The sequence below is a fragment of the Mustela erminea genome, chromosome 3 (genome assembly GCF_009829155.1).
Source record: "Mustela erminea isolate mMusErm1 chromosome 3, mMusErm1.Pri, whole genome shotgun sequence".
Classification (NCBI taxonomy): Eukaryota; Metazoa; Chordata; class Mammalia; order Carnivora; family Mustelidae; genus Mustela; species Mustela erminea.
Genome location: NC_045616.1, coordinates 59,288,500 through 59,315,083, shown reverse-complemented (window position 1 = coordinate 59,315,083; position 26,584 = coordinate 59,288,500). Strand labels below are relative to the sequence as shown.

The 26,584-nt window shown below is 35.6% G+C and overlaps 1 protein-coding gene across 6 annotated transcripts in view; it reads left to right on the top strand.

Annotated features, from left to right (window-relative positions):
• Positions 1 to 26,584, top strand: part of ZFYVE16 (zinc finger FYVE-type containing 16) — a 51,696-nt gene that overhangs the window by 12,911 nt on the left and 12,201 nt on the right. For all 6 annotated transcript variants that reach the window (XM_032335856.1, XM_032335855.1, XM_032335854.1 and 3 more), the window contains 13 exons: positions 1,659 to 1,767; positions 2,595 to 4,840; positions 5,741 to 5,837; positions 9,041 to 9,202; positions 12,657 to 12,799; positions 14,775 to 15,153; positions 16,849 to 16,971; positions 17,644 to 17,799; positions 18,387 to 18,611; positions 22,464 to 22,546; positions 23,299 to 23,403; positions 23,774 to 23,921; positions 25,556 to 25,636. In XM_032335856.1, coding sequence (XP_032191747.1) covers positions 1,698 to 1,767; positions 2,595 to 4,840; positions 5,741 to 5,837; positions 9,041 to 9,202; positions 12,657 to 12,799; positions 14,775 to 15,153; positions 16,849 to 16,971; positions 17,644 to 17,799; positions 18,387 to 18,611; positions 22,464 to 22,546; positions 23,299 to 23,403; positions 23,774 to 23,921; positions 25,556 to 25,636 — 4,018 coding nt within the window. In that variant the 5' untranslated portion in view covers positions 1,659 to 1,697. The remainder of the gene's footprint in view (positions 1 to 1,658; positions 1,768 to 2,594; positions 4,841 to 5,740; positions 5,838 to 9,040; positions 9,203 to 12,656; positions 12,800 to 14,774; positions 15,154 to 16,848; positions 16,972 to 17,643; positions 17,800 to 18,386; positions 18,612 to 22,463; positions 22,547 to 23,298; positions 23,404 to 23,773; positions 23,922 to 25,555; positions 25,637 to 26,584) is intronic.

Below are 26,584 nucleotides of genomic sequence, written 5' to 3'. Positions count from 1 at the left end.
TTCATAATGTCTGTTTTTCTGTTTGTATGTATTACTGCAAAATTTCTATTGTTTTTATTGAGCTTTACAAAGGTAACAGTATGGAACAGATTGGAAAAAAAAATTTTTTTTAAAGGTCATTCGCCAGAGACCATGTAAGGGACATTGCTGTAGAGTCTTTCACTTTCTGGGTTTAGCTGATAGCTTTATTTTGATATCACCTAACTTGTCCCTCTATGCTTGGATTTTCTATAAATACGCAGTTCTAAATGCTTGATTAGATTCAGGTTCAGTTTTTTGGGACAGGAATACATTACATGTGATGTTGTATCTTCCACACCAGGCACATAATGTTTGGGTCTTCCACATTTATTGATGGTAAAATTGATTAGTGGAAGTCAGATGTCTTTGCCTATTCCCACCATTATAAAGTTACCCTCCAACCTTTCATCTCACACTTCTAGAATATATTGATAACCATTGCCTAGTCCGTTAGTTGCATTAAGGATTTCCAAGAGATAATTTTTAAAATTTTAATACCCATCTGTATTTATTTATTTATTTATTTATTTTTTTAAAGATTTTATTTATTTATTTGACAGAGATCACAAGCAGGTAGAGAAGGGGGGGTGGGAAGCAGGCTCCCTGCCAAGCAGAGAGCCCGATGCGGGGCTCGATCCCAGGACTCTGGGATCATGACCTGAGCCGAAGGCAGAGGCTTTAACCCACTGAGCCACCCAGGTGCCCCCCCATCTGTATTTATTGATTGGAATTCTTATCTAAAGAAATTTCCCTCAGCAGCTACTTTATTATTCTAAAGTACATTTTGTAAATAAAGAGGTGGATAAATTATTGGCTCTTTTCCCTTAATATATGAACTCTCAGAGTAATGAGTTTGTGCCCTGGCAACCCTCTAATGAGTGGTGTTACTTGTTTTTGTTTTTAGTATCATTGTGATCTCTTGGTTTTTTATCTATTTGATTTGTGTTCAGTACTTCGTAGCCTTCATTCATTTGATGTTTGGTTGTCCCATTTAAGATGGTAAGAGCCCCCTATCAATTAGGCTCCTTGCCCTTTTGATTTTATCCCTTTAGTCATTGATAGATTCCTTTAAGGTGTCAGGCTCATTTGTGGAGTTGGTTTATCTACTTTATTTGTAAAACTAATTTATTTGTACCTCTTTCGTATGTTCATTTTCTATTTCCTTAACTCCTGCTCTTAGTTTATTAGTCTTTAATCTTTTTTCTGTTCTGATATAAGCATCTAAAGCTCTAAGCATTTGAAGTACCACTTCTGTTGAATCAAACAAGTTTTTGTGTGAAGTATTTTTATTTGTATGTAGTATGTTTTATATTTTTGTCTTATATTTGGCATATGGTACTTATAACTATTTTTAACTTTCAATTATGAGTTCTTTGACTTATGTAACTTATATAACATGAGTTACTTAGATAAGTCTTTTAAAATTTACAATAGTGTATTGTATGTTATGTTGTATGTTATGTTGTTACAGTTGGTTTTCATGTCATTTTGTATATAAGGAGGCAATTTCCCCAACTAAATTATAGATTACTCAAAGCAATTTGTATCTTTTTCTTATGTTTCTTGGTATTCAGTAGATGGCATAATATTTATATGTTAGAGAATTAAACAAACTTTCATAACTTTTTATTTTCTAGGCATATAAGGATTAAATTCTGAATAAGTGTACAAGAAGGATGGATAGTTATTTTAAAGCAGCAGTCAGTGACTTGGACAAACTCCTTGATGACTTTGAACAGAATCCAGGTTTGTTGGTTTTTAATTTTTGATACTAAAGAAATTTTAAGTGTCTGTGATTCAGTTATCCAGATATAGAGTACTCTTAGCAAAATTTGGTTTCAGTTTTGGTCACATGGTTATATTGTGTAAGTTCACATTTCATTATAACATACTAGTCTGTTCTTACACTGAATAGAACCAATAGCCAAAAATAGAAATAAAGAAAGTAAAACTTTTCTCTACAGACACAAATTTAACTAAAAGACCTTTAAAATCAACATATGAGGGGCGTGGGTGGTTCAGTGGGTTAAGCCTCTGCCTTTGGCTCAGGTCATGATCTCAGGGTTCTGGGATTGAGCCCCATGTGGGCTTTCTGCTCAGAGGGGAGCCTGCTTCCCCCTCCTCTCTGCCTGGCTCTCTGCCCACTCTCTGTCAAATAAATAAATAAAATCTTAAAAAATCAACATATAAGCCAGCTAAAAGCAGCTTAAAAACTATATATAAACTGGTATTTCATTAATATGAGATATTTTACTCATCTAATAATGAAGACTAGGAAACCAGAGAGAGAACCAAGAGGTTGGATTGTTTTTGAGCTCTTCTTCAGTCTGGTTTTTATATTGCAACTGAGTTATTTGAGTGGAACTTCTATCACACTGTGACATCTACACTGAAAAGTAAAAGCCCCAAGTAGTTTAAATAAAACTACTTTTGGAAGTTATTATAATTTTGTAAGAGAGTAATCTATTTCTGATCTAAACAAAAGTTTAGTTAATTTAGGAGTCTTAAAAAACGTATTTGTGATAATTTTGCTTTGGCTTTTCTGAATAACATTATATCTCTATTTTAATTAGATGAACAAGATTATCACCAAGATGAGCAAAACGCCTATGATTCTAACCACTGTTCAGTTTCTTCAGAGTTGGCTTCCTCACAGCTGACTTCAGTGCTACCAAAGGATCAACAGTGCATTAATTGTTGTGCCTCATCAGAAACATGCTATGAAACAAATCAGATTTCCCTTAACAAAACACTTGAGGGACTAGCTTCCATACAAAATGAAAAAAATGTAACAGGACTTGATCTCCTTTCTTCTGTGGATGGTGGCACTTCACATGAAATCCAGCCTCTCTATATGGGACGATGTAGTAAACCTGTCTGTGATCTGATAAGTGACATGGGTAACTTAGTTCATGTAACTAATAGTGAAGAAGATATTAAACAGTTATTGCCAGATGATTTTAAGTCTAGTGCAGATTCTTTGATTGGATTGGATTTATCTTCAGCGCCAGAAACTCTTTGTGCTGCTTCAGCGGACCGTGTCCGAGAGGAACAGAATGATGTCAGCTCTGAATTACAAAACAGAGAAATTAGTGAGGCTGAAGAATTGGGTACAAAAGTAGATACAGCAACTTCAGATTCATGTAATTACAGTGTGAAAGAGAATTTAAAGGATAAAAAGATCTTTAATCAGTTAGAACCAGTTGTTGATTTTAACATGCCATCTGCTTTGACTCAACAAAGTTCCAAAATGTTTGATGCCAAAGACAGTCTACAGCACAAGGACCAGCCATGTGAATTACTGAAAGCCAATAATGGTTTGGTAAAAGAGGAAGTAGATGTGGCAGTCATAGCTGCCACAGAATGTTTAGTAGAAGGAGACCGCACAAGTGCTTTGCCTTGCAGTTTTCCAAAAAATGAAGATTTATACTTAAATGATTCAAATGCAAAAGATGAAAGTTTGAAATTACCAGACTTTGCCTTTCAGGAAGATAGGACCGCTATAGTTATAAAACAGTCTGCAAAAGAAGGCTCAAGAGATGAGGATCTTAAAGATGATAATCAAGATGTAACTCAAGATTCCTCTCCAGCTCTACATGTTTCAGGTGAAGAAATATACTCCTCACTGACTTGTCTTCCAGTACCTGGGTCTTTGTGTGGATCATTAATTGAAAGCAAAGCACATGGTGATTGTTTACCACAGAATGAACATAAAGACAACATACAAGATGCAGTGCCAGTACATGAAGAAATACAGAAGAGTGTTATTCTAGGTGGGGAACCATTGGAGGAGACTAATCTTTTGAAACAAGAAAAATGTAAAAACATAATGGAACAGGTGGGAAATAGAAAGGTAGAGTCCAACCCGATGATAATCAGAGTTGAGTCTTTGGATCACCCTGGTAATGCAAATTCTTCTACAGCTACAAAATCTCAGATGGAGCCTTCTGGTGCTAATGCCCCAGAGTTTCCTGATCATTGTGATAGTCTCCCTTTTTCAGGCAATGATATTGATGGGCAAGACTTAGATTATTTTAATATTGATGAAGGCATGAAAAGTGGTGCACTAATTAGTGATGCTGAACTTGATGCCTTTCTGACTGAACAGTATCTTCAGACCAGTAACGTAAAATCGTTTGAAGAAAGTGTGAATGACTCAAAATCTCAAATGATTGAGATAGACATGAAAGGCCCAGATGATAAGATCATCAGTAATACATATTTCAATGCTGAAACAGGTGCTACTGGAGAAAGTCCTGGCATTAATATGATTTGTGAAACAGTTGATAAACAGAATACTACAGAAAATGGTGGCCTTTCTTTAGGGGAAAAAAGTACAGTTCCAGTTGAACAAGGGCTATCTAACAGTAAACCTGAGATTACAAATGAATTATCAGTCTCTGATATTAACAGTCAATCTGTTCATGTTGGAGGGGCCAGACCAAAGCAGTTGTTTAACATTCCATCAAGACCAAGGGGTTCAAAGGAACCAAATAAACCAGATGTTCCAAATACGCCTGAAAGTGAGCCCAGCATAGCAAATATGATTGTTCCAACCACTTGTACTACCGATTCTACAACTGATCCTCAGGTTAGCTTCAACTCTAATTACATCGATATAGAAAGTAATTTTGAAGGTGGATCCACTTTTGTAACTGTGAATGAAGAATCTCTACCTGTAAACACTTGCAAAGAAGGCATGGTTTTGGGCCAGAAACAACCTACTTGGGTTCCTGATTCAGAAGCTCCAAACTGTATGAACTGCCAAGTCAAATTTACATTTACAAAACGGCGACACCACTGCCGAGCATGTGGGAAAGTGAGTTATAAAAATCTTTGTCTTTTATTCTTTTCAGACATTTTAAGTGAAATTTAATGTGACAGAAAAGCTGATTAAGAGATGATTAAAAGTTTTGGCTAGTTTAAAATCATTTTTCACCTATGTGGAAATATATAAACCACTGTCATTTTACAGATTGCTTGAGGGTGAATGAATGTTATCTTGTCTTGAACATAATGTACTTGGAAATGAGGAATGCTAATTACTAGTTTTTGTGATATCTAAGAATATGTCTTTATCCCTCTAACATTAACACAAGATGTCCCAAATTCAGTCATATCCCCCTGTGTCATTGGATTAATTTCAAGACCACTCTGCAGTTAGTGCTATAGTCTATATCTAGGGAAACATAGAGGGGGAAAAAGCAAATTGGCTGCCACAGCTTCAGAATGTTGAAGCTGACCTGTTTGCATTCTGACTGCTTTGTCTGTAAACTCTAAGGGCTGCCTATAGAAATAACATTGCATTTTTTTATTCAGCAATTTCCAGTATTATGTTGGTCTCAGATCAACTCTCCTCTCTTTTAGAATAATAATAATACTCTGCTTTTAAAAGTTTTAAATAAAGGACCACAGAAAGCTTTTTAAATTTACAAACTTACTCATTAAAGAAAATTTTTGTTCTTTTCTAATTAACAGAATTGATTTAAAGCAATTATTCTTGTCAGAGACACAATTTTAAATTGCAGGAATCTCACTGAAGTAAAACAAAAAATAACCATTTTAATAACTACCTGTGATTATAGTGATTAGAAAAATTATTTATGTAATCAGAAAAATGGTGTTTGGTTAATTAGATTTTGAGCTGCCTCTTCCCCTGCCTTCCATAGGTATAAATATGGTTCACACAAAACCAAATTTGATATTTTATTCTTTATAGGTATTTTGTGGTGTCTGTTGTAATAGGAAATGTAAACTACAATATCTGGAAAAGGAAGCAAGAGTATGTGTAGTCTGCTTTGAGACTATTAGTAAAGGTGAGTATTAACCTGACATATTTTCTTCCAGTAATTGAATATATCATAAAAACAATCGGATTGTGACAAAGATAAACTTCTTTATTTTCTTAAGGCGAGGACCTAGTGTTGACTTATCTGGCTTAGGTGGGACATCCCATGGCTTGGTTTCTCTTCTTTTTGTTCTACTCTCACAATTAATACTACCAGTCTGGAAAGGAAGCATTCAGTTTCTGGAGTGGCAGTTCATTAACTTTTAACAGGTACCAAGTCCCTAAATGCTGCATTTCATCTTCCTATTTGTTTTGTCATCATCATTGCCATCTTTATCATCTTAATCTAAAAATTTACAGAATACTTAACAATAAGTAGAATTCAGTGTTATAAATTAATAGCATAAAGCAAGGTAATATTTCCCACCTTTTTGGAAATTATACCCTAAATGGGAATGCAAAATAAGTTAATAATTATGATTTTATAGATAAGTTCATAGGACTGTTACAGTATTGGCACATTTTGTCTCATATATTTTTTCCCTTCTCAATTTTGGAATTTTGTTTGTATGTATTTCCCATTGTTTTTGGCTCCCTAGCTTAGCTACCATTATCAGCAATAATCTTGGTGGTCTTACTTGTGTTCTCACAGAGTGTGTGTGTATGTGTGTGTATGCATCGTATTGTGGGTTTTTTCCCTCAAAGACACATTTGGCCTTTGGAGTACTTGGCATTTTCAAAGATTTGTTGAGAGTTTAATTCCCAGCAAATAGTACTTGGGACTTTTCAATACCAGACCTGTATAGTAGCTCAGGTACTGCTTCCTGTTAGCCAGGAGAATAAATACCTGATAATAATTTGTTTTTCTCTTTTGAATGAAGATAAATTTTTTCAGCAATTCTCCAAAAAGCTCTGATGTGAGTCTATTAGCCTGAGGTAAGCTGCTTTTCTCCCTGCTGTTGACCTCTGCTCTGGAAGATAATAGAGTGTAAACTTTTTATATTTCCATCTTACCAACCTTGTTTATGAAGAGATTAGTTTAAGACTTTATAGTTGTTTTTATTTTTTTCCTGTGCTATTCCGGTAGTCTAGAAGCCTGCTGGGGCTATTAGCCAGACAACCTGCTGGAATTCAGAAATATGAGAGCAAGTTCCCACATAATTCTCCCTCCCCACTTGAAAATAATTAGCCATTAAGATTTGAAACATTATGGGGCACCTGGGTGGCTCAGTGGGTTAAGCCGCTGCCTTCGGCTCAGGTCATGATCCCAGCATCCTGGGATCGAGTCCCACATCGGGCTCTCTGCTCAGTGGGGAGCCTGCTTCCTCCTCTCTCTCTGCCTGCCTCTCTGTCTACTTGTGATTTCTGTCTGTCAAATAAATAAAATCTTAAAAAAAAAAAAATACTGCAACTTCTTTAAAAAAAAAAAAAAGATTTGAAACATTACTTGAGTTGACAGTTCAGATTTTGGGGTGAGCATTAAAACATTTTAACTGTAAGGGTCCAGGAGAGGAGAAAGTATAGCCATTAAAGAGACTCAGTAGGATATTGAGATCATGCTTTGGTTTATCAAAGAAAATATCTTGAAATGAATTTGGTTATCTTGTTGTCTGTTTTATTTATTGTGTTATGATATCTTATAGTGTGTATTTTCACTTAGGGTTCTATTTAACACTAATTTCTATACTACAAAAAAACAAATACCAGTTATTTTAATATCAACCTTAAGGTGGAAGATGGTAGAAGTGATCATTTAAAATAATGTTATTAAATAAGTTGAGAAAGATGGCTCAAGGTTTGTAAGACAAATTCCATGAAGGATTAAAAGAAAAAGATAGTTTAAATAGAGCTTATGGATAATGAGGAAGTTGTGCTGAGACTGTATAAGTTTCAGGGAATCTTGCATGTGAGTGCCATTAGGTAGATTTGGGGCAAGTTGGACATTACTCAAAACCCAGGGTAAGGTATATGGATTTTATTTTGTGAGTTGAAGCCATTTCATGACAGTGCTATCATTCAGGGGTACTCAAGAAGGATTACTTTAGCAATGGTGACATTTATAGCAGATTGGTTTGGAGAAATAATGAGGGGAAAGCTACCAGTGCTGTTCCATGTCATTTGGATGAAAAATCATTCACCAGTATTCAAGCACTATTTTGCATTTTGGAGTTCCAGCTGTGAACAGAATATAGTCCTGTTCTCATGGAGCTTATTTCATGGAGCTTAGGTATGTGGGGAGAGATGGACAGTAAGCAAAGACAATATCAGATGGTGATAATATCCTAAATTAGAGTATAAGAGGGATAGATAGTAACAGATTGGTGGCAAGAGTTGTTTTTTTTTTTTTTTAAGATTTTATTTATTTATTTGACAGACAGAGACCACAGTAGTTAGAGAGGCAGGCAGAGAGAGAGAGAAGGAAGGAGGCTCCCCACAGAGCAGATAGCTTGATGCAAGGGCTTGATCTCAGGACTCTGAGATCATGACCCAAGCTGAAGGCCGAGGCCTAACCCACTGAGCCACCCAGGTGCCCCAAGAGGTAGTATTTGTAATGATAGGCAGAGTTAGGCTTTATGATAATATGACATGTGAGCAGAGACCTGAAGGGAGAAAATAAAGCTATGTGAGTTTTTATGGGAAGAACAGTCCAAATAGAACAGCAAGAGCAAAGACTAGGTGAGTGCTTGCTTGACTTGTTGAAGAACCAGAAGGCCCGGATGGCTGGATCATAATGAATAATGGGATAGTAGTGACAGATGAGGTCAGAGAGAGAGCTAAGTGGGAAGGCAGAGGAGATAGGGATATAGACTATGTAGGGTTTTGAGAGCCACTCTAACAACTGAAATCTTCACTCCACTTGGGAAGCCATTAAAAGATTTTAAACAGAGGAATGATGTGAGAGGGTTTATGTCTTAAAGAAATCACTGTGAACTGTATTGTAAATAAACTATAGGGGTACAAGGACAAAAATAGAGACAGTCATATTAAATAACGGTTACTTTCTTTAGTAGATAAACGTTTGCCAAATATAATATTGAAGTAATTAATTGGTAGCTTATACTGAAGTGGAGTGCTGCCAGCTGGAGAAAAGACATTATTTTTGCCAAGTACTACTTTTTCTTGCTTAGCCATTGATTTCTTTCTCTTCACAACTTGAAAAATAGATAATTTATCATAATTTACTTTGAAGTTCAAAAGTATTTCAATATTTTAATATTTTTCCCTTTCTAGCTCAAGCATTTGAAAGGATGATGAGTCCAACTGGTTCTAATCTTAAATCTAATCATTCTGATGAATGTGCCACCATCCAGCCTCTTCAGGAGACCCAAACATCCAGTGTATCTTCACCTACAACTTTACCGATCTCAGCACTTAAACAACCAAATGTTGAAGGTAACTAGAAGAAAATGATGTGTCTTAGACTAAAGATAACTTTTTTAAAAGATTTTATTCATTTATTTGACAGATAAATCACAAGTAGGCAGAGAGGCAGGCAGAGAGAGAGGAAGCAGGCTCCCTGCTGAGCAGAGAGCCCGATGTGGGGCTCGATCCCAGGACCCTGGAATCAGGACCTGAGCTGAAGGCAGAGGCTTTAACCCACTGAGCCACCCAGGCACCCCCTAAAGATAATTTTTTAATGGAATTTCTAGTCTGATAAGGTTTAGTGAAGACAGAGAGACCAGACTAGATATCAGAAAAATTTGGCTAACAGATAAATGAAAAAATGTTCATCATCATTAGCCATCAGGGAGATTTAAATCAAAACCACATTAAGATACCACCTTACACCAGTTAGGGTGGCCAAAATTAACAAGAGAGGAAACAACAAGTGTTGGAGAGGATGTGGAGAAAGGGGAACCCTCTTACACTGTTGGTGGGAATGCAAATTGGTACAGCTTCTTTGGAAAACAGTGCGGAGATTCCTTAAGAAATTAAAAATAGAGCTTTTATGACCCAGCAATTGCACTATTGGGTATTTACCTCGAAGATACAGATGTCATGAAAAGAAGGGCCATTTGCACCCCAATGTCGTAGCAGCAATGGCCACAATTGCCAAATTTTGAAAAGAGCCAAGATGCCCTTCAACAGACGAGTGGATAAAGAAGATATGGTCCATATATACGATGGAATATTATGCTTCCATCAGAGAGGATGAATAGCCAACTTTTGTATCAACGCGGATGGGACTAGAGGAGATTATGCTGAGTGAAATAAGCCAAGCAGAGAGAGTCAGTTATCATATGGTTTCACTTACTTGTAAAGCATAGGGAGTAACGTGGAGGACATTAGGAGAAAGAAAGGAAAAGTGAACTGGTGGAAATTGGGGGGTAGATGAAGCATGAGAGACTGTGGACTCTGAGAAACAAAATGAGGGTTTTGGAGGGGAGAGGGATGAGGAATTAGGTGAGCCTGGTGGTGGGTACAGGGAACTGGTATGTATGTGTGTTAGAAGGTTGGAAGAGCAACTCAGAGAGTGAGTCAGAGACTACTAACTATTGGAAGCAACCACTGCTCCTAGGGTTGGAGTAATGAAAGGTGGAAGGCAATATTCTAGAACTCAGTTCCGGAGTACTAAGAGGTGTTTGGTTCTCAGACCTGGGATTCAGGGTGTGCCTGGTGTTATGATTTCTGGAAGAACACCAAATAGCAAATGCTGGAACCATCAAGGGGCTTCATAGGATTGGTGTTCAGTTGAATGAAGGAGTATTCCAGCCTTGATGTATGGAGTACTGCAAATCACAGGGCATGCACCTATATCTGGTGGTACCGCTGCTGCAAGGATCCTGGCAGGAACTAGAAACAGAATTATTTCTCTTCCCACCTTCCAGTCTCCCACCAGTGCTCTTGGCAGAACGTGACCAGAGCCAGCCAACAAGGGGGTCTGGGAGTTGTACTTTTCCAGACTTCGACCTGGCATCAAAGAGCACCTTATAAAAGGGTGGGCTTGAGTTTGAGAGACAATAGGTAAATAACTGGCATACCTCCCTTTCTTTAAAAATCTGTTTTTAAAATTATATTTTACCACAATAAATATGTTTTCTTTAATCTATTTAAAATTTTTTGGGCTCTCTGTTCTTTTTATATAATCTGTTGTAATTTAGGACCTTGAGTAATGCCTATATACTTTTTTTTAAGGATTTATTTATTTATTTTAGAGAGTGAGAAAATGAGCAAGTTGGGGGAGGGCCAGAGGGAGACAGAGAATCCTCTCTCTCAGTGGTGCCCTGATCTCTCAGGGTGCCCCACTGAGTGTGGAGCCCAAAGTGGGTTTAATCTCAGGAGCCCAAGACTGTGATCTGAACTAAAACCAAGAGTTGGCTGCTTAAGTGACTGAGCCACACAGGCGCCCCAACCAAGCCTGTGTACATTTTAAAATACAAACTATTAGTCTCTAACTTGCCAGAAAATAACTGTAAATGTCAGTTAAAAACAAATTCAGATACTTCTGATAATTACTTTGGATTTCATTTTATCTAATGTAGCTGTATTCTGTCATTATAACTTAGATAAGGAGATTCAGTATATATGGTTATATGTTACAACTCTAAAATGAATAAATATGCTTTAAAAATATTTACGTGTCCTTGGGACATATGAGTGGCTCAGTCAGTTTTAAGCTTCTGCCTTAGGCTCAGGTCATGATCCCCGGGGCCCTGGGATCAAGTCCCGCATCAGGCTCCTTGCTCAGTGGGGAGCCTGCTTCTCCCTCTGCCTGCCGCTCCCCCTGCCTGTGCGCTCGCTCTCTCTCTCTCTCTCTCTCTGTCTCTGACAAATAAATGAATAAAATCTTAAAAAATAAAACAACCAGGGCACATGGGTGGCTCAGTGGGTTAAGCCTCTAACTTTGGCTCAAGTCACAGTCTCAGGGTCCTGAGATTGAGTCCCCGCATTGGGCTCTCTGCTCAGTGAAGAGCCTGCTCACCCTCTCTCTTTGCCTGCCTCTGTACCTACTTGTGATCTCTCTCTGTGTCAAATAAATACATTAAAAAAAAAAAACCAACAACCAAAAAAAATTTTTTTTAATTTACATGTTCTTTCATATTGACATCCTAAATTACTAAATTATAAAAGGATTGCAAATATCTGAAAGATACCTTATTTAGTATGTGTACCCATATTGCAAAAATTGTATGTAATTCCAATTTTCTCAGTGTTATCTGTATTGTGTTCTGGAAGGCAGATGTTGATCCTTTGATTTTTATATTGTCCTAAAACCATCTGGCAGCTATTTTCATAACCTTCCTCTGTGGCTGGATGCTTAGTAACAAAAGAGAACACACATTTATTCTGATACCTACTTACTTCCTCCAAATTTGGGAGGAAAATATTAAAGTTCTGTATCCACATTATAAAAACAAAAAATAACATGTTAAAGAATTCTAAGAAAATGACCTCTAATGCACAAGTGATCCTCTATCTTTTTAGGTCTTTTTATACTTTTTTCTGTTCTTCCTATGTTTTTCTTCGCTTATCTGTCATCTTCCAGTCTACATTTTTTTTTACCTTGTGCCTTCGTCTTTAAATTTTATTCATTCTTCACTCACTACCTAGTAATATGGGCTTTAAGTCTGCCCCCAGTGTCTCAAGATATAACCTTTCCGATCCACTCTATTTCTGAATATGTGATTCCTAGGGTTACTCTTGCCTTTTGTATAAAAAAAGGAAAAGACTTCCATTCCAGCTAGATGAATCACAAAAGGCCATTTCTCTAGGCCTTTGCAGCCCTGAGAAGGCAGGTCTTCCCAGTGGATAGCAAAAAGGTTTTGAAAACATTTCCCAATTGATTTAGTATTAAACCATTGCAGTATACCAAATTAAAGTGCTTTACTTTTTAAACTGATTCTAGGATTATGCTCCAAAGAACAGAAGAGAGTATGGTTTGCGGATGGTATACTGCCCAATGGTGAAGTTGCAGATACAACAAAATTATCATCTGGAAATAAAAGATGTTCTGAAGACATGAGCCCTCTCTTACCTGATATGCCCTTGGTAAGGAATCTAAAGAATGACTTGTTAATTTAATAACATTTTATTTTAAATATATTTCGTGTGTGATTATTAGAGTACTTGTTTTAATACCTTCCTAAAATGACAAACATACAATGTAGTAGTATATTATAGATTTTACCTTTTTTAATGTCAGTTTAAGGTAATGATTCTCAAACTTACTGATCTGAAGATCCGTTTATGCTCCTAGAAGCATAAAGGGATAAGAGCATAAAGTTATTAAGAACTTCAAAGAGCTATAGATTATGTGGGTCATACCTAGTGATAATTACCATATTAAAATTAAAATTGTGTGGGGGTGCCTAGATTGCTCAGTCAGTTAAGTGTCCAACTCTTCATCTTGGCTCAGGTCTTGATCTCAGGGTCGTGAGTTCAAGCCCTGCATTGGGCTCCATGCATGGAGCCCATTTAAAAAATAGATAAATTTATTTATCTAATTAAATTAAAATTGGAAAAATTAATTTAAAAATTAGTTATATTAATAGAAATAATATTTTTATGAGCCATATTTTAAACCAGAGTTTAGTGAAAGGAGTAACACTGTTTTATATTTTTGCAAAATTCTTTGATGCCTGACGTAATAAAAAGATCCTCACATCTGCTTCTACACTCTGTCTATTGTGATATGTTGTTTGGTTAATTATATGAAGAAAATCCTAGGACCCCACTGACTCCCTGAAAGGGTCTTGGGGACCTCAGAGAACCCTGACCCATATTTTAAGAACCCCTGGTGTAGGGAAATAGAACTTAGATTTAGTAATTTAATTTAGACTAATATTTGTGGAGTTTTTAAATTTTTTAAGATTTTTTTTATTTATTTGAGAGAAAGAGCAAGTATGAGCAGGGGGATCAACAGAGGGAGAAGGAGAAGCAGGCTCCCCACTGAGCAGGGAACCCATTGGGGACAGGGGTTCAATCCCAGGACCCTGGGATCATGATCTGAGCTGAAGACAGATGCTTTAACCAACTGAGCCACCCAGATGCCCAGATAATATTTGTTTAATGATTTTAAACATTCACTAAAGTATCTGATAGTGTATTTATGTTTGCATTTACACAAATGTGATAGGTGTTAAAGATATGTAATACAGAATCCCAGCCCACTAAGAACTTTCATTGTAAACTATCAAAATACTCATAGAAGCGAGTATTCATACATGAAATAGGAATGTATTTATTCAGTAAGCAGATATTTACTGAGCGTCTACTCTGTGCCAGTTGCCTGGTTTATCCTGTGTGTATATATTAGACAAGATAGGTATGTATCCTGCTCTGCTTCACATACCATATAAACCTATGCTGTTTGTCAGGTTTCATGAGCTAGAATTTACAAAATAGCCCTAATTACCATAAGCACCTGTCCTCAATTGATATTTTAACAAAATGAAAGTTCTAAACAGCCTAATAAATTTTACTTGAGTTCATAAATGCTTTTTATTTAATACTAACTCAAGTTTGCCCAGTTTAAAAAGAAAAGGGCTTAACTGAAGCCGGCTTGAAGTGTTTGTGGTTACTGTTGAGGAATACACCTACCACTTTGCTTCCTAACCATTCCCCTTCCTGCCTTCCCCCCACCCCGATCTGTTCCTTGCTACCTATCTCCACTCCAGGCTTTTTGGCTGGTATCTGAAGGAGAGTTGTGTTCAACTAAGTTTGTTTACTGTGTGATACAGTACAGGATACTGAGGTTCTCCTTGCCTCCTCCTCCTAGTCTATAAAATTAAAGTCATTAATATCTACCCAAGTATATGATATGGTAAAGCTAAACCTTACTTTTCTGAATTTAAAGGAGCAAAGTGGTACTGTTTGTTAGCAAATTTGGCTTCTGAAGAGTTTCTGAGCCCATTTTGGTTTTAGTTATTCTTATTAAAAAGGTATCTTTGGCTATAGAGATCAACATTTCATAGTTGAATAGATAACATGAACTGATTTTTTTTAAAAATTCCATATTTTACAGACAGTAAACACAGTGGATCATGCCCATTCTACTACAGTGGAAAAAGCAAACAATGAGATAGGAGATATTACAAGAAATGAGATAATTCGGAGTCCTATTTCTCAGGTTCCATCTATGGAAAAACTGCCTATAAGCACAGGCACTGAAGGATTACCTACTTCTTGTTCTTTTACACTAAGTGATGATGTTTTTGCGGAAGTTGAGGGACCACCTAGTCCTACTGGTGTCTTAGTTCACAGCCATTTACCTGTTGCTAGTACTTCAGATTATAGGTTACTGTGTGGTATTGACAAGAATGTTTGCAATAAGATTAGTCTTCTCCCTAATGATGAGGACAGTTTGCCGCCTCTTCTGGTTGCATCTGGAGAAAAGGGATCAGGTAGGTTAATAGTTATTTAAATTTTAAAAAGAGGGTCTTCTTTCTTTCTTTCTTTCTTTTTTCAAAGAATGTACTGGTAAATTTTGTGACATGTGAAATTCATGTTTTTTAAGCTGAGATAGTTTGGTTGAAATATGTACTATTGCTTGGTATCTTTAGTTTACAAAAAGTCTGGTGTGAAACCAAATTCTAAAAAGATCTGAACTTTTAAGTTGAATATGACTCATTTATCTCATTTTGAGTCCCTAATTTAGAATGAGGCAAAAGTTTAGTTTGACAGGGAAACTCATACACTTTAAACCTGAAAATGTTTCCATTTATTAGAGTTTTAACTCCATATCATTTTTTTCTCAGGCTCCCGCTCCATAGCACCTTTTTTTTTTTTTTTTTTTTAAATAAAGAAAGGAGCATAGTGCCTAAAGAGCGTATTGGATTGGACAGCAAAGCTAGGAATTTTCGTTTCTCATCTGCTACTTAATACATCAATGACCTGAAGCATGTTAATTTCTTTGGGCTTCAGTTTCCTATGTAAAGGATGAGCACCTATTTGATCTCTATGATCCTTTCCAAGCTGGAGGTTCTCTGACGAGCTCCCATCTCAGAGTAGTTCCCTAGGGATACATCCTTGTCACCCCAGGCATTATGCTGCATCGTGCAACCCGAAATGATTGTGTTCTGTGCATGATAATAAAGGGGAATGAAGTTGAGGATCTCTGTTCCATCACTGGGAGCCATTTCATGAACGTAGCTATAGTGACAGAAAAACCTTAAGCCCTGTATTTCTCATGGCATACATATTTTCCTGTTATTTTCAAGATCCTTTTGATTCTTGGTCAGTGACAGGGCACATGGCAGCAAGCAGTATGTACAACCTAAGTCTAGACTACTTCAAGAGTTGTAAATTTCAGAATTAATTTATGTATTTATTTTTGTTTTTGTTTTTAAAAATTTTACTTATTTGACAGACAGAGATCACAAGTAGGCAGAGAGACAGGCAGAGAGAGAGAGGAGGAAGCAGGCTCCCCGCTGAGCAGAGCCCAATTCAGGGCTCGATCCCAGTACCTCGGGATCATGACCTGGGCCGAAGGCTGAGGCTTTAATCCACTGAGCCACCCAGGCGCCCCAAATTTCAGAATTTATAATTGGAGTGGCTGGCAGTCTCAAATCCACTTTATAAAAATGTTTGTCTTAAAATTGTACAGGGGCGGGGCGCCTGGGTGGCTCAGTGGGTTGGGCCGCTGCCTTCGGCTCAGGTCATGATCTCGGGGTCCTGGGATCGAGTCCCGCGTCGGGCTCTCTGCTCGGCAGGGAGCCTGCTTCCCTCTCTCTCTCTCTCTGCCTGCCTCTCCATCTACTTGTGATTTCTCTCTGTCAAATAAATAAATAAAATCTTTAAAAAAAATTGTACAGGGGCTAAAATTATATAAATATACTATTTAATCAATATATTTGCATATATGTCATATATGTAATTTAATATATCAGGATTTATATGTATTACAATAGTAATATCTTTAAGTAGAAAAGTAAAAATGAGTATATATTAATTGTCTAGGTATTAACTGATTTTTATGAAATGGATTTGCTTTTGTTATTAAGTTTGATCAAGCCATTAGTGAATTTATAATTTTTTTTATTGCAAGCATATTTAACAGGAAGTCATATTCTAACTAATATGTTACTTTCATGATTTAGTGCCTGTAGTAGAGGAACACCCATCTCATGAGCGGATCATTTTGCTTCTTGAAGGCAAAAGTTCTCATCCTGTTACATTTGTCCTAAATGCTAATCTACTGGTGAATGTCAAGTTAGTATTTTGTAAGTAATGATTGATCTTTCTTTGCCTAATTGGTATGTGGGATTTCTGAAATTAAATTTTGACTGGCAACCATGAAAAGTAATCAGCTGTGGATATTGGTTTGTCAGCCACCTGTGAATATATTTTGGAAATTTATATGCAGTGGGACTTAAAACCAACTTAAAGATTTTTATTAGTGCCCATTCATTCATGGGCTCCTAGCTGTACCTGGTGCTCACGATACAACTGACTATATGAAATATAGCTATATGAAATATAACTTTTTGATAAACTGAAACTTAAGCAAGAATCTTGATTTAGTAACAATAAAGACAGTTTTAAAGAAAGCATTTTTTTTATTAAAAATAAGGAAGTAAATAATCCTCAGTACTCATCAATGAATCTCTCAGCTTTTCATTGTCTGAACCAAACTTGATTCTTATCCACACTGCATTTCAGCATCTTATTACATCTTTTATTTTTATTTTGGTGTTATTTACTGATTGACTCCAAAGATCCTTTCTCTTTTTTACATTAATCTTAAAACAATTCAGTTGTAAAGGTTTTTTTGTGAGGAGAACTTTGGGAAAATAAGGAATTTGAAAAGTTGTGCTTCATGGAAAAGACAACTGTATTAGTTTCTTCAGCTAACAGAAGTTGATATTTATAGTTGTATGCCTTTATCGCTTAAGATTCCTCAGACAAATATTGGTACTTCTCGACCAATGGACTGCATGGCTTGGGACAGGCAGAAATTATGATTCTTTTATTATGTTTGCCAAATGAAGATACTATTCCAAAGGACATCTTCAAATTATTTATCACCATCTATAAGGATGCTCTAAAAGGTACAGTGTTTTATTTTGAACTGTTCAGAATGGGGGGATGGATTAATTACAGGCATTTATGTTTTTGGCTAGGCTAACTATACTAAAGATTTATTTTGTGAAGAGACTGATTTCTTAAAAGATCTTAGTTATCATTTTCAGTCTCCTTAAATGTAGCATTTTATGTGATTAGTGTCTTTATACTGATTTTATTTTTTTTATTTTAGAAATGGAAAGTTAAAATTTTTTAAAATTTTTTTAATGTTAAAGATGGAAATATATTTGCCTTCTTGATTTTTTTTTAATACGTTCTGTATACTTATCTAAGATTGGGAGAGATGATGAATTTTCACATGGTCATGCAGTAAAGAGAAAAATTTAAAACCCCCTATGGTTAGAAACATTTTCAAATTTTTGTTCACAATTTCCAACCTCCAGGAATAACTGAACTTTGTGCAAACAAGTTATTCAATAGCTGCTTCTTCAAGTATGGAAATAAGAAAGAAATCCCACATTGATGTTATTTAAGAAAGTTTATACTGCAACATTCAAACTCAGAATGCCTTTAAAATAACTTAAAGTCTTTTTATTAATGGTTTTATTTCCAGGAAAGTACATAGAAAACTTGGACAATATTACTTTTACTGAGAGTTTTCTCAGTAGTAAGGATCATGGAGGATTTCTGTTTATTACACCTACTTTTCAGAAACTTGATGATCTCCTATTGCCAAGTAATCCTTTTCTTTGTGGAATTCTTATTCAGAAGCTAGAGATTCCCTGGGCTAAGGTGTTTCCTATGCGATTAATGTTAAGACTGGGTGCCGAATATAAAGGTAAGTTTTAGAATAATAAATAACATAGGTTCAGATGTAATAAATGTAAAATAAGAATTTCAGGGATATCATTAAAATAAAATTTTTAATGAATTTAAGGGGACTACCTTTGTTTTGATAAACTTTTAAAAATCCAAGACAGCCCTCTTCTACTTCCAAATGAGTCATCTAGACAACCTTGGTATGTCATGAATTTCTAGATGTTCATAATTATATTAACTTACCTTAAAAAAAAATTTTTTTTAATCTCATAACAAAATACAGAAAACATTGAAAGGCTTTCTTAAAAGCGTGTACTGTAGGGAGCTCATTTTGTTATGCTTCCTATATTGGTTATGTTTCCTATATTTCCTAAAGATTTCCCCTCTGAATTTGTATACATCATAAAGCCAAACATGAAGGATTGTGAAATAATGGTCCCAATTTATGTATATGTCTATTTCTAAGGCGAAATCATTTTTCGTGTTAAAATTTTTGAATTCCCACCCTTTATCCTTGACTTTTTCAAGAAATTATTTATTTATTGCATATAAAGCATATCGAATGAAGTTTTAGGCATTTGATTCTAATTAAATAGGTATTTCCTTGGAGGAAAATAAGATGGATGGGATTTATAAAATTTATAAATATTTCAAAATGGACAAATTCAGTGAAAGAGATATAAATCTCTTTGGCAAATTTAGTAAACTCTTTGATTTTGTGAGGAATGTCTTTACCATTTAGGATTTTTTTTTAAAGATTTGTTTATTTATTTTAGAGAGGAGAGGGGAGTGCATGGGAGCCAGGGGAGGGGCAAAGTGAGAGACAGAATCTTAAGCATGCTTGACTCCCCACTGAGCATGGAGCCCAGCTCCAGTCTTGATTTCACAACCCTGACATCATGACCTAAGCTGAAACCAAGAGTTGGATGCTTAACCAACTAAGCCACCCAGGCAGCCCACCATTTAGGTTTTAAATATGTGATGCTGTTGTGTAAAAAGTATCAAAATGGAAATGTCATCGCAGGTTTTTTACTGTGTAAACTACAGAGCTTATGAAAGTTTATTTTGCACCAAGTGTTTCGTCCATTCAGCCTGATATTTTGTCTCTGCTATAAATACTTGAATGCTATTTTTATGGAAAGTTAAGACAGTATATAATCTCAAGTCATCACATATTATATCGACATATAATTTATAAGTTTGCCCCGTATTTTAGTCAGTATCAGTTCTAGATACTAAATCTGTTTTTCTCACACACAAAGAAGGAAAACCCTGTAGCAACTTGTGGGATTTCTCAAAGGATCACAGGGGTTGGAGCTGCAAAGCTATGTTGCTGTTTAGTGATGATGAAGATAAAAATCTCCCGTTATACAGGTTTTTCCCACTGTCCAAAAGTAGAACATTCCTGTGAAACCTTTTGTAAGCCAAAATGGCATAAAGCAAAGAAACCATTACCATTTCTTTTTTGTTGTTGTTTAAAGATTTATTTATTTATTTATTTGAGGAGGCAAGGGGCAGAAGGAGAGAGGAGCACAAGCTGATTCTGCACTAAGCATGGAGTCAGATGCAGGACTCCATCCCACCACCCATGAAATCATGACCTGAGCTGAAACCAAGAGCCGAAAGCTAAACCAACAGTGTCACCCAGGCACCCCAGCCAGTACCATTTCATAAACACAAAAACCTATTTCATATTTCTTTCAGTTAGTGAAAACAGGTTCTCACATGGGTCTTTTGTAAAACCAAGTGGTATAAAGCAAACTTTTGGATGGGAGGAAGCTTGTACATAGAAATTAATTAGTCTTCGCTATTTTTTGAGTTCATTGTGTACTGCTGGATTTTAGATATACTGACATTTTGATGTTACTGGTGCCCATGCCTCTAGATATGAACTTGCAAATATGATATATGTATGTATATGTCTTTGTTAGAGATAATGGATGTATGGAAGACTTAATGGCAAAAATTAGAGTCCCAAGATTAGAGACTGAAAATAGTGGTCTGAAATTAGTAATTTTCAAATGGGGATTATCTACACTTCCATTGAGGTATTTGGAATACCATTCACTGTTGGTTTAAATTATTTATGAGGTCCTTTATAACTCTGACAGAATATCTAAGTCATAACCTTTTGAAAATACTGTTTCAGATAAAATTACCTCAGTCAAGTTGTAAAGGATGTTATGTTCCCTATTCATAAAAGATGGAGTAAGAAGACATCATTTATCTTAATCATATCTTATCATTTTAATGTCTTTTATCACTAATGCCCCATGTTTTTTCTAGTCTGCAACCTCTGTCTTCTAAATAACATAGTTGTCCTTTTAGAAACTAAAAAATAGAGGCGCCTGGGTGGCTACTGAGTTAAAGCCTCTGCCATCGGCTCAGGTCTGATCCCAGGGTCCTGGGATCGAGCCCCTCATTGGGCTCTCTGGTCAACAGGAAGCCTGCTTTTCCCTCTCTCTCTCTCTCTCTCTCTCTCTCTGCCTGCCTCTCTGCCTACTTGTGACTTTTGTCAAATAAATAAATAAAATCTTTTTTAAAATAAATAAATAAATAAAAACTAAAAAATAGGGGCACCTGGGTGGCTCAGTCATTTAAGTGTCTGACTTCAGCTCCAGTCATGATCTCAGGGTCCTGGAATCGAGCCCCATGTCAGGCTCATTGCTTAGTGGGGAGTATGCCTGTCCCACTGCTTGTGCGCTCTCTCCCTCTCTTTCTCTCTCAAATAAATAAATAATCTTCAAAAAACAAAACACTTTAAAAAAATATGTTGGTAGTAACAAAGATGTGAGTCACTCTGACTTAATTTTTTTTCTTTTTTTTTTTTTTTGGACAGAGAGCGTGATCACAAGTAGGCAGAGAGGCAGGCTGTGGGAGGGGGAAGCAGGCTCCCTGCTGAGCAGAGACCCTGCCGTGGGGCTCGATCCCATGACCCTGAGACCTGAGCTGAAGGCAGAGGCTAAACCCACTGAGCTACCCAGGTGCCCCCTGACTTAAATTTTTAAAATAGATGTCAGGTATTGTGTTTTCTTAGAATTTTAAGGATATATATTCATATAAAAGATATGAGAGAGGTTTGTTTGCTTAGTGATCTAGGCTGAGAACTGAAGGTTAAAAAGATTTCTGCTTTTTATCATTACAGAAATTGTCTTACCTTCCTTGCCAACCAAATAGCTTTTCCTTTTTGGTGAATAACACTTAGAGTGCCCTAAAGAAAGAGAAAAGTAGTTAGGTGATAGACTTCATGTTCCTTCTATTTCTCTGCACTGACTTCTCTTATTCTCTGTAACCCTTTTATCAGGCTGACCCAGGAACTGTAAAAGTTTACTGTTGTCTATAAATTTGCACAATTTAACATTAATTATACATGCTTTAAAAATCTTGAGTTCTTCATATTTCTTTTTAAATTATAGAACTTTATAGGGTTCTGTCCAGTTACTATAATTTTCCTGTCATCATCCTTTTGTGGAAACAACATGTATAATGAAAAGATGAAATGCTTTGGAATCAGGCAAGCCTAAATTTCAAATCTTTTTCACTGGTTATTAACTTAGCCACCATAAGCAAGTTTATTAATCTCTTATGTCTCTACTTTCCCATTAGTAAAGTAGGAGTAAACATATTTGCCTCACTGAGTTGTTTTAGGGCTTAGATAAGATGTTGTATATAAAGTTCCCAGTTCAGTGTAGCATCTAATAGATGCACACTGTAGGTTAATGTATCTCTCGCTTTCCCCAAAGAACTGATTGGCTGGTATTTAGCCATAAAGTTTGATAAATGAGAAGTAAAAGTAATAAATTCAAGACTTTTTTGGTTTTTTGTGGGGTTTTTTTTTTGACAGTAACTAGTTTTCCCTTCTTGTGTATAGCATATCCTGCTCCTCTAACGAGTATTAGAGGCCGAAAACCTCTTTTTGGAGAAATAGGACATACTATTATGAACTTACTTGTTGTGAGTAATCAAACTATTAAGTGTCTTTACATTACTATTTTAAAATTTTTGTTTAGCATGTTCTACATATTTATATTTTCCGATTTTAATTTGGCATATTTGGTATAATGGAAGTTCATTTATAATATAACTTAATTTATTTAGCATAAATGGGCTCTGTTTTTAATGAATTGCTTTTTGGAACACATCTCCTAATACATGTGTACCTGACTGTAAATGTTTTTTGATTCATTCTGCTGCAGTGCTTTCACTTGTAGGTAATGTGAGATCTACACAGTTGTTGAAGTGTAGCAAAAGTGTTAGTACACTAAGTCAATCATTTTGGGGATTTTGAGCAAATTGCGGTCCAGATTTCCTCATTTGTAATAGGAAGAATTGGATTAGATAAGCTCAGGTTCCCTTCCACCTCTTTTTTCTGTAATTGTTTTATCTATAACCATAGAAAAGTATTTTAGTGGACTTAACACATGTTTACTTTGAAGACCTAGTTTGGAAGATCTGTAATTGGAAAGTGAGCTCACCCCCAGATACTACAGAATTCTTCCTGAGAATGATATTCTTTATTACTATTGTGGAGTGGTTAGAAGGATTAGTTGGTTTTTTTCAGTTGGCAGTGCTTTCTAGATGGCATTTTGATAGTTATATATCAGAAGTCTTAAAATGCTGGACAGTCTTATAAAAGGATTTAATGAATGGGTAAAATGTTCGTGGATAGTTTAAGGTTTATGGAAATATCATTATTTTATATGTAGGACCTTCGAAATTACCAGTATACCTTGCATAATATAGATCAGCTATTGATTCATATGGAAATGGGGAAGAGCTGCATAAAAATACCTCGGAAAAAATACAATGATGTAAGTTTAATTTCTTCATACAGATTTTGAAGATAGTTATTGAACATTAGACTTCTTTAAAAGTGTGTTAATTTGTTTTGAATCAGACTGTCTAATACATAATGGCAAAAAAATACTATTTTTGAAATTTTAGATTTATTTCCTAATGGATTTGTTTTAGCCTGTTCTTTAAAACTTTTTTCTTTACTGTTTTATGTATTAATTAAGGTAATTTTATCATAAAACTTTGTTTCCATCACATTCTCGGAGTTATCCAAACCAAAGCTTGATAATTCTGAAGCTGGTCAGAAATGTGGCCCTTTGAATGACTATAACTAATAAAGACATAACATGTTAGTAGTGTTTCTAAATGAGTACTGTTTTTCTCTAGGTAATGAAGGTTATAAATTCTTCCAATGAGCATGTCATTAGCATTGGAGCTAGTTTTAGTACTGAAGCAGATTCTCACCTAGTCTGTATACAAAACGATGGCATTTATCAAACACAGGCCAGCAGTGCCACTGGCCATCCTAGAAAAGGTAAGTAAGTGTTGGTTTCTAGTATTGATCTATAAAACTACCTCAATAAATGGAACTCCTTTTAAAGGGGCAATATATATATTTTACTTTTTGCTGATTGATGGTAATCAATCAAAAACTTAGGTTTTTTAAAGACTTGGAACACTGTATTTTGATACCTTCAGGTCTAATTTATCCTATTTGTTGTGAATCTTATTTTCACTAATTTCTCTCTGGAATGAGATGTGTGTTACCTTTGTTTGCTCTCTGCTTCAACTCCTCTTAGGGGAGTAAAGCCTGGATAAGGATGAAGAATGGTTTATAAATAACTGTAAGTAGCTGGGGATATAGAAATGGTAAAGATGGTGGAGTAGCACATGTGAGTGACATTACTCTCAGTTCTGGCTGAATGGCCTCAGTGACTTCTGTGATTGTCAAATCCTTGCAGTAGGGAGCCTAACATACTGAAATTTAAATAGAAGTGAGTATTTCAGAAAATTAATACATTTTAAAATAACATATTTAACACAGTCTGACATCCTGACTGCTAGTAAAATTAGCAGCTTCTGAGTATAAAGGTAATGTATATTTACTTCTTAAGTTTGAGAAATAAGTTTTAAAAAGTAGTAAAAGAAAAAAAGTGCCAAGATACGGCCATTGTGGACATTTGAATATATTTCCTTCTTATATTAGTATATATCTATTAAGTAGATGGTTTTATATTGGATATTCACACTTTTATATTTTTTTACTTAATATGTCATTAATACTTTTGTAATTAAAATGTAACAACTATTTAATATTTGTTTGTTGAATAGGTATATGTGTTACAACATTTGAAAGGTATAGGTATCTATAGTATGAAATCTCCTTTCTTCCCTTGACTCCAAGTTTACCCTCTCCTCTTCCCCACAGGCACCAAACCAATGTTATCATTTTTTTGTATATCCTTTTAGAAACATTTTTGCTTGCATGTATATTTAAGCAAACACACACACATCTTTTCTTCTACTTTTTAATTCTTAATTTAAAAATAATTTTTAGCAAATTTCTTCCACTTTTTTTAAATAAGTCATAACATTTGTTCCATTCTGCACCTTCCTTTTAACACACCTTGGAGATGATTCTTTTAGTATAAAAAGAACTTCTGCATTTTCCATAACTTTTCACTTTATCTGTGTACATCATATAATTGTCTCATTAATGGACATAGGTGTTACCAATTCTTGTTTATTTATAAAAATGCACTATTAATAACCTTGTATATATGTGCAATTCCTAGTTGTGGAATTGGTGTGTCAAAGGAGAGATATATTTATCATTTTAATAGGTAATTATTAAGTTGTCTTCCATAGAGATTCCTCTGATTTATGCTCTTACCAGTAGTATATATTGATTTCCCATATTTCCACTGACAGAGACACAAACATTTTAAGTAGTACAGTAGCTATCAGTTATTATATACAAACATTCCATAACCTTTATTCCATATTTTATCTTGACTTGGTTTAGTTTGCTTTTTTTATTAGCTTTCTAATATAAGTGGTATGGGCATTTATCAAGTACTTAAATATGCCATGCTCCACATTATACATTTAACAAACATAGCATTAAAAAAAAGGCAAGTTAAAACATAAATGTATTTTTCTTATCAGTGACAGGTGCAAGTTTTGTGGTATTCAATGGAGCTCTAAAAACATCTTCAGGATTTCTTGCTAAGTCCAGCATAGTTGAAGGTATGAGTTTCATCTTTAGGATTGTTTTAATGTTAAGATGTTTTCCATTTCCTTTGAAAATGAATTTGATACTTATAAAAGAACATATGGGGGTGCCTGGGTGGCTCAGTCAGTTAAGCATCTGCCTTCGGCTCAGGTCATGATTCCAGGGTACTGGGATCAAGCCCCGCGTCAGGCTCCCAGGGAGCCTGCTTCTTCCTCTCCCTCTGCCTGCTGCTCTACTTGTGCTCCCCATCTCTCTGCCAAATAAATAAAATCTTTGAATAAAAAAAAAAAAATGTCAGTTACAAAACACAGTACCACAAACTTACATGAAATCATTACCCAGCTCAAGAAGTAGAACATGGTCAATATTTGGGTCTACGTTAAGCATAACAACTTTGCCATAACCTGTACTTCCTGCCTGTACGAAGCCTAAAAGTCAGCCTGAGGTAAGAGCCTAGGGCATTTCTTTTTCAAACATCTGTGTTTGCATACAGTATTGTACATGTGTGTGGCCTTCTAAATTCCCAGAAATATGTTAAGAGCTTTTCAGAACCCTTATAGACCTCTTATTCACCAGCTTTTCCTTTTTTTAAGTCCTTGGTTAGTCTGTTTTTTGCCTCTGCTATTATCTGCTGCCACAGGTAGCTGAGATGTTAATCATTGGCTTCTAAACTGTTTTTCGCAGATGCTCCCTGAGAAAAAACTTTTTGCACTGGGCAAAATACTCAACATGCAAAAAAAAAAAAAAAAAAAAAAAAAATTCTCTGATAATGAGGCTTTGAAGGAGCTCCAGCCTCCATTTGCCCTTTCCAGTGGCTACCAGGCTGTTGGTTTTCACCATGATTCCAGGCTGTTGGTTTTCACCTTCTAAGGCTTCCACTGAGCTATAGAGGAGTGAATGGGAATAGGAAGGTTAAAATGACAAAAAGAACAAAGCTGTTCTTATGAAGATCCAGCCATTTT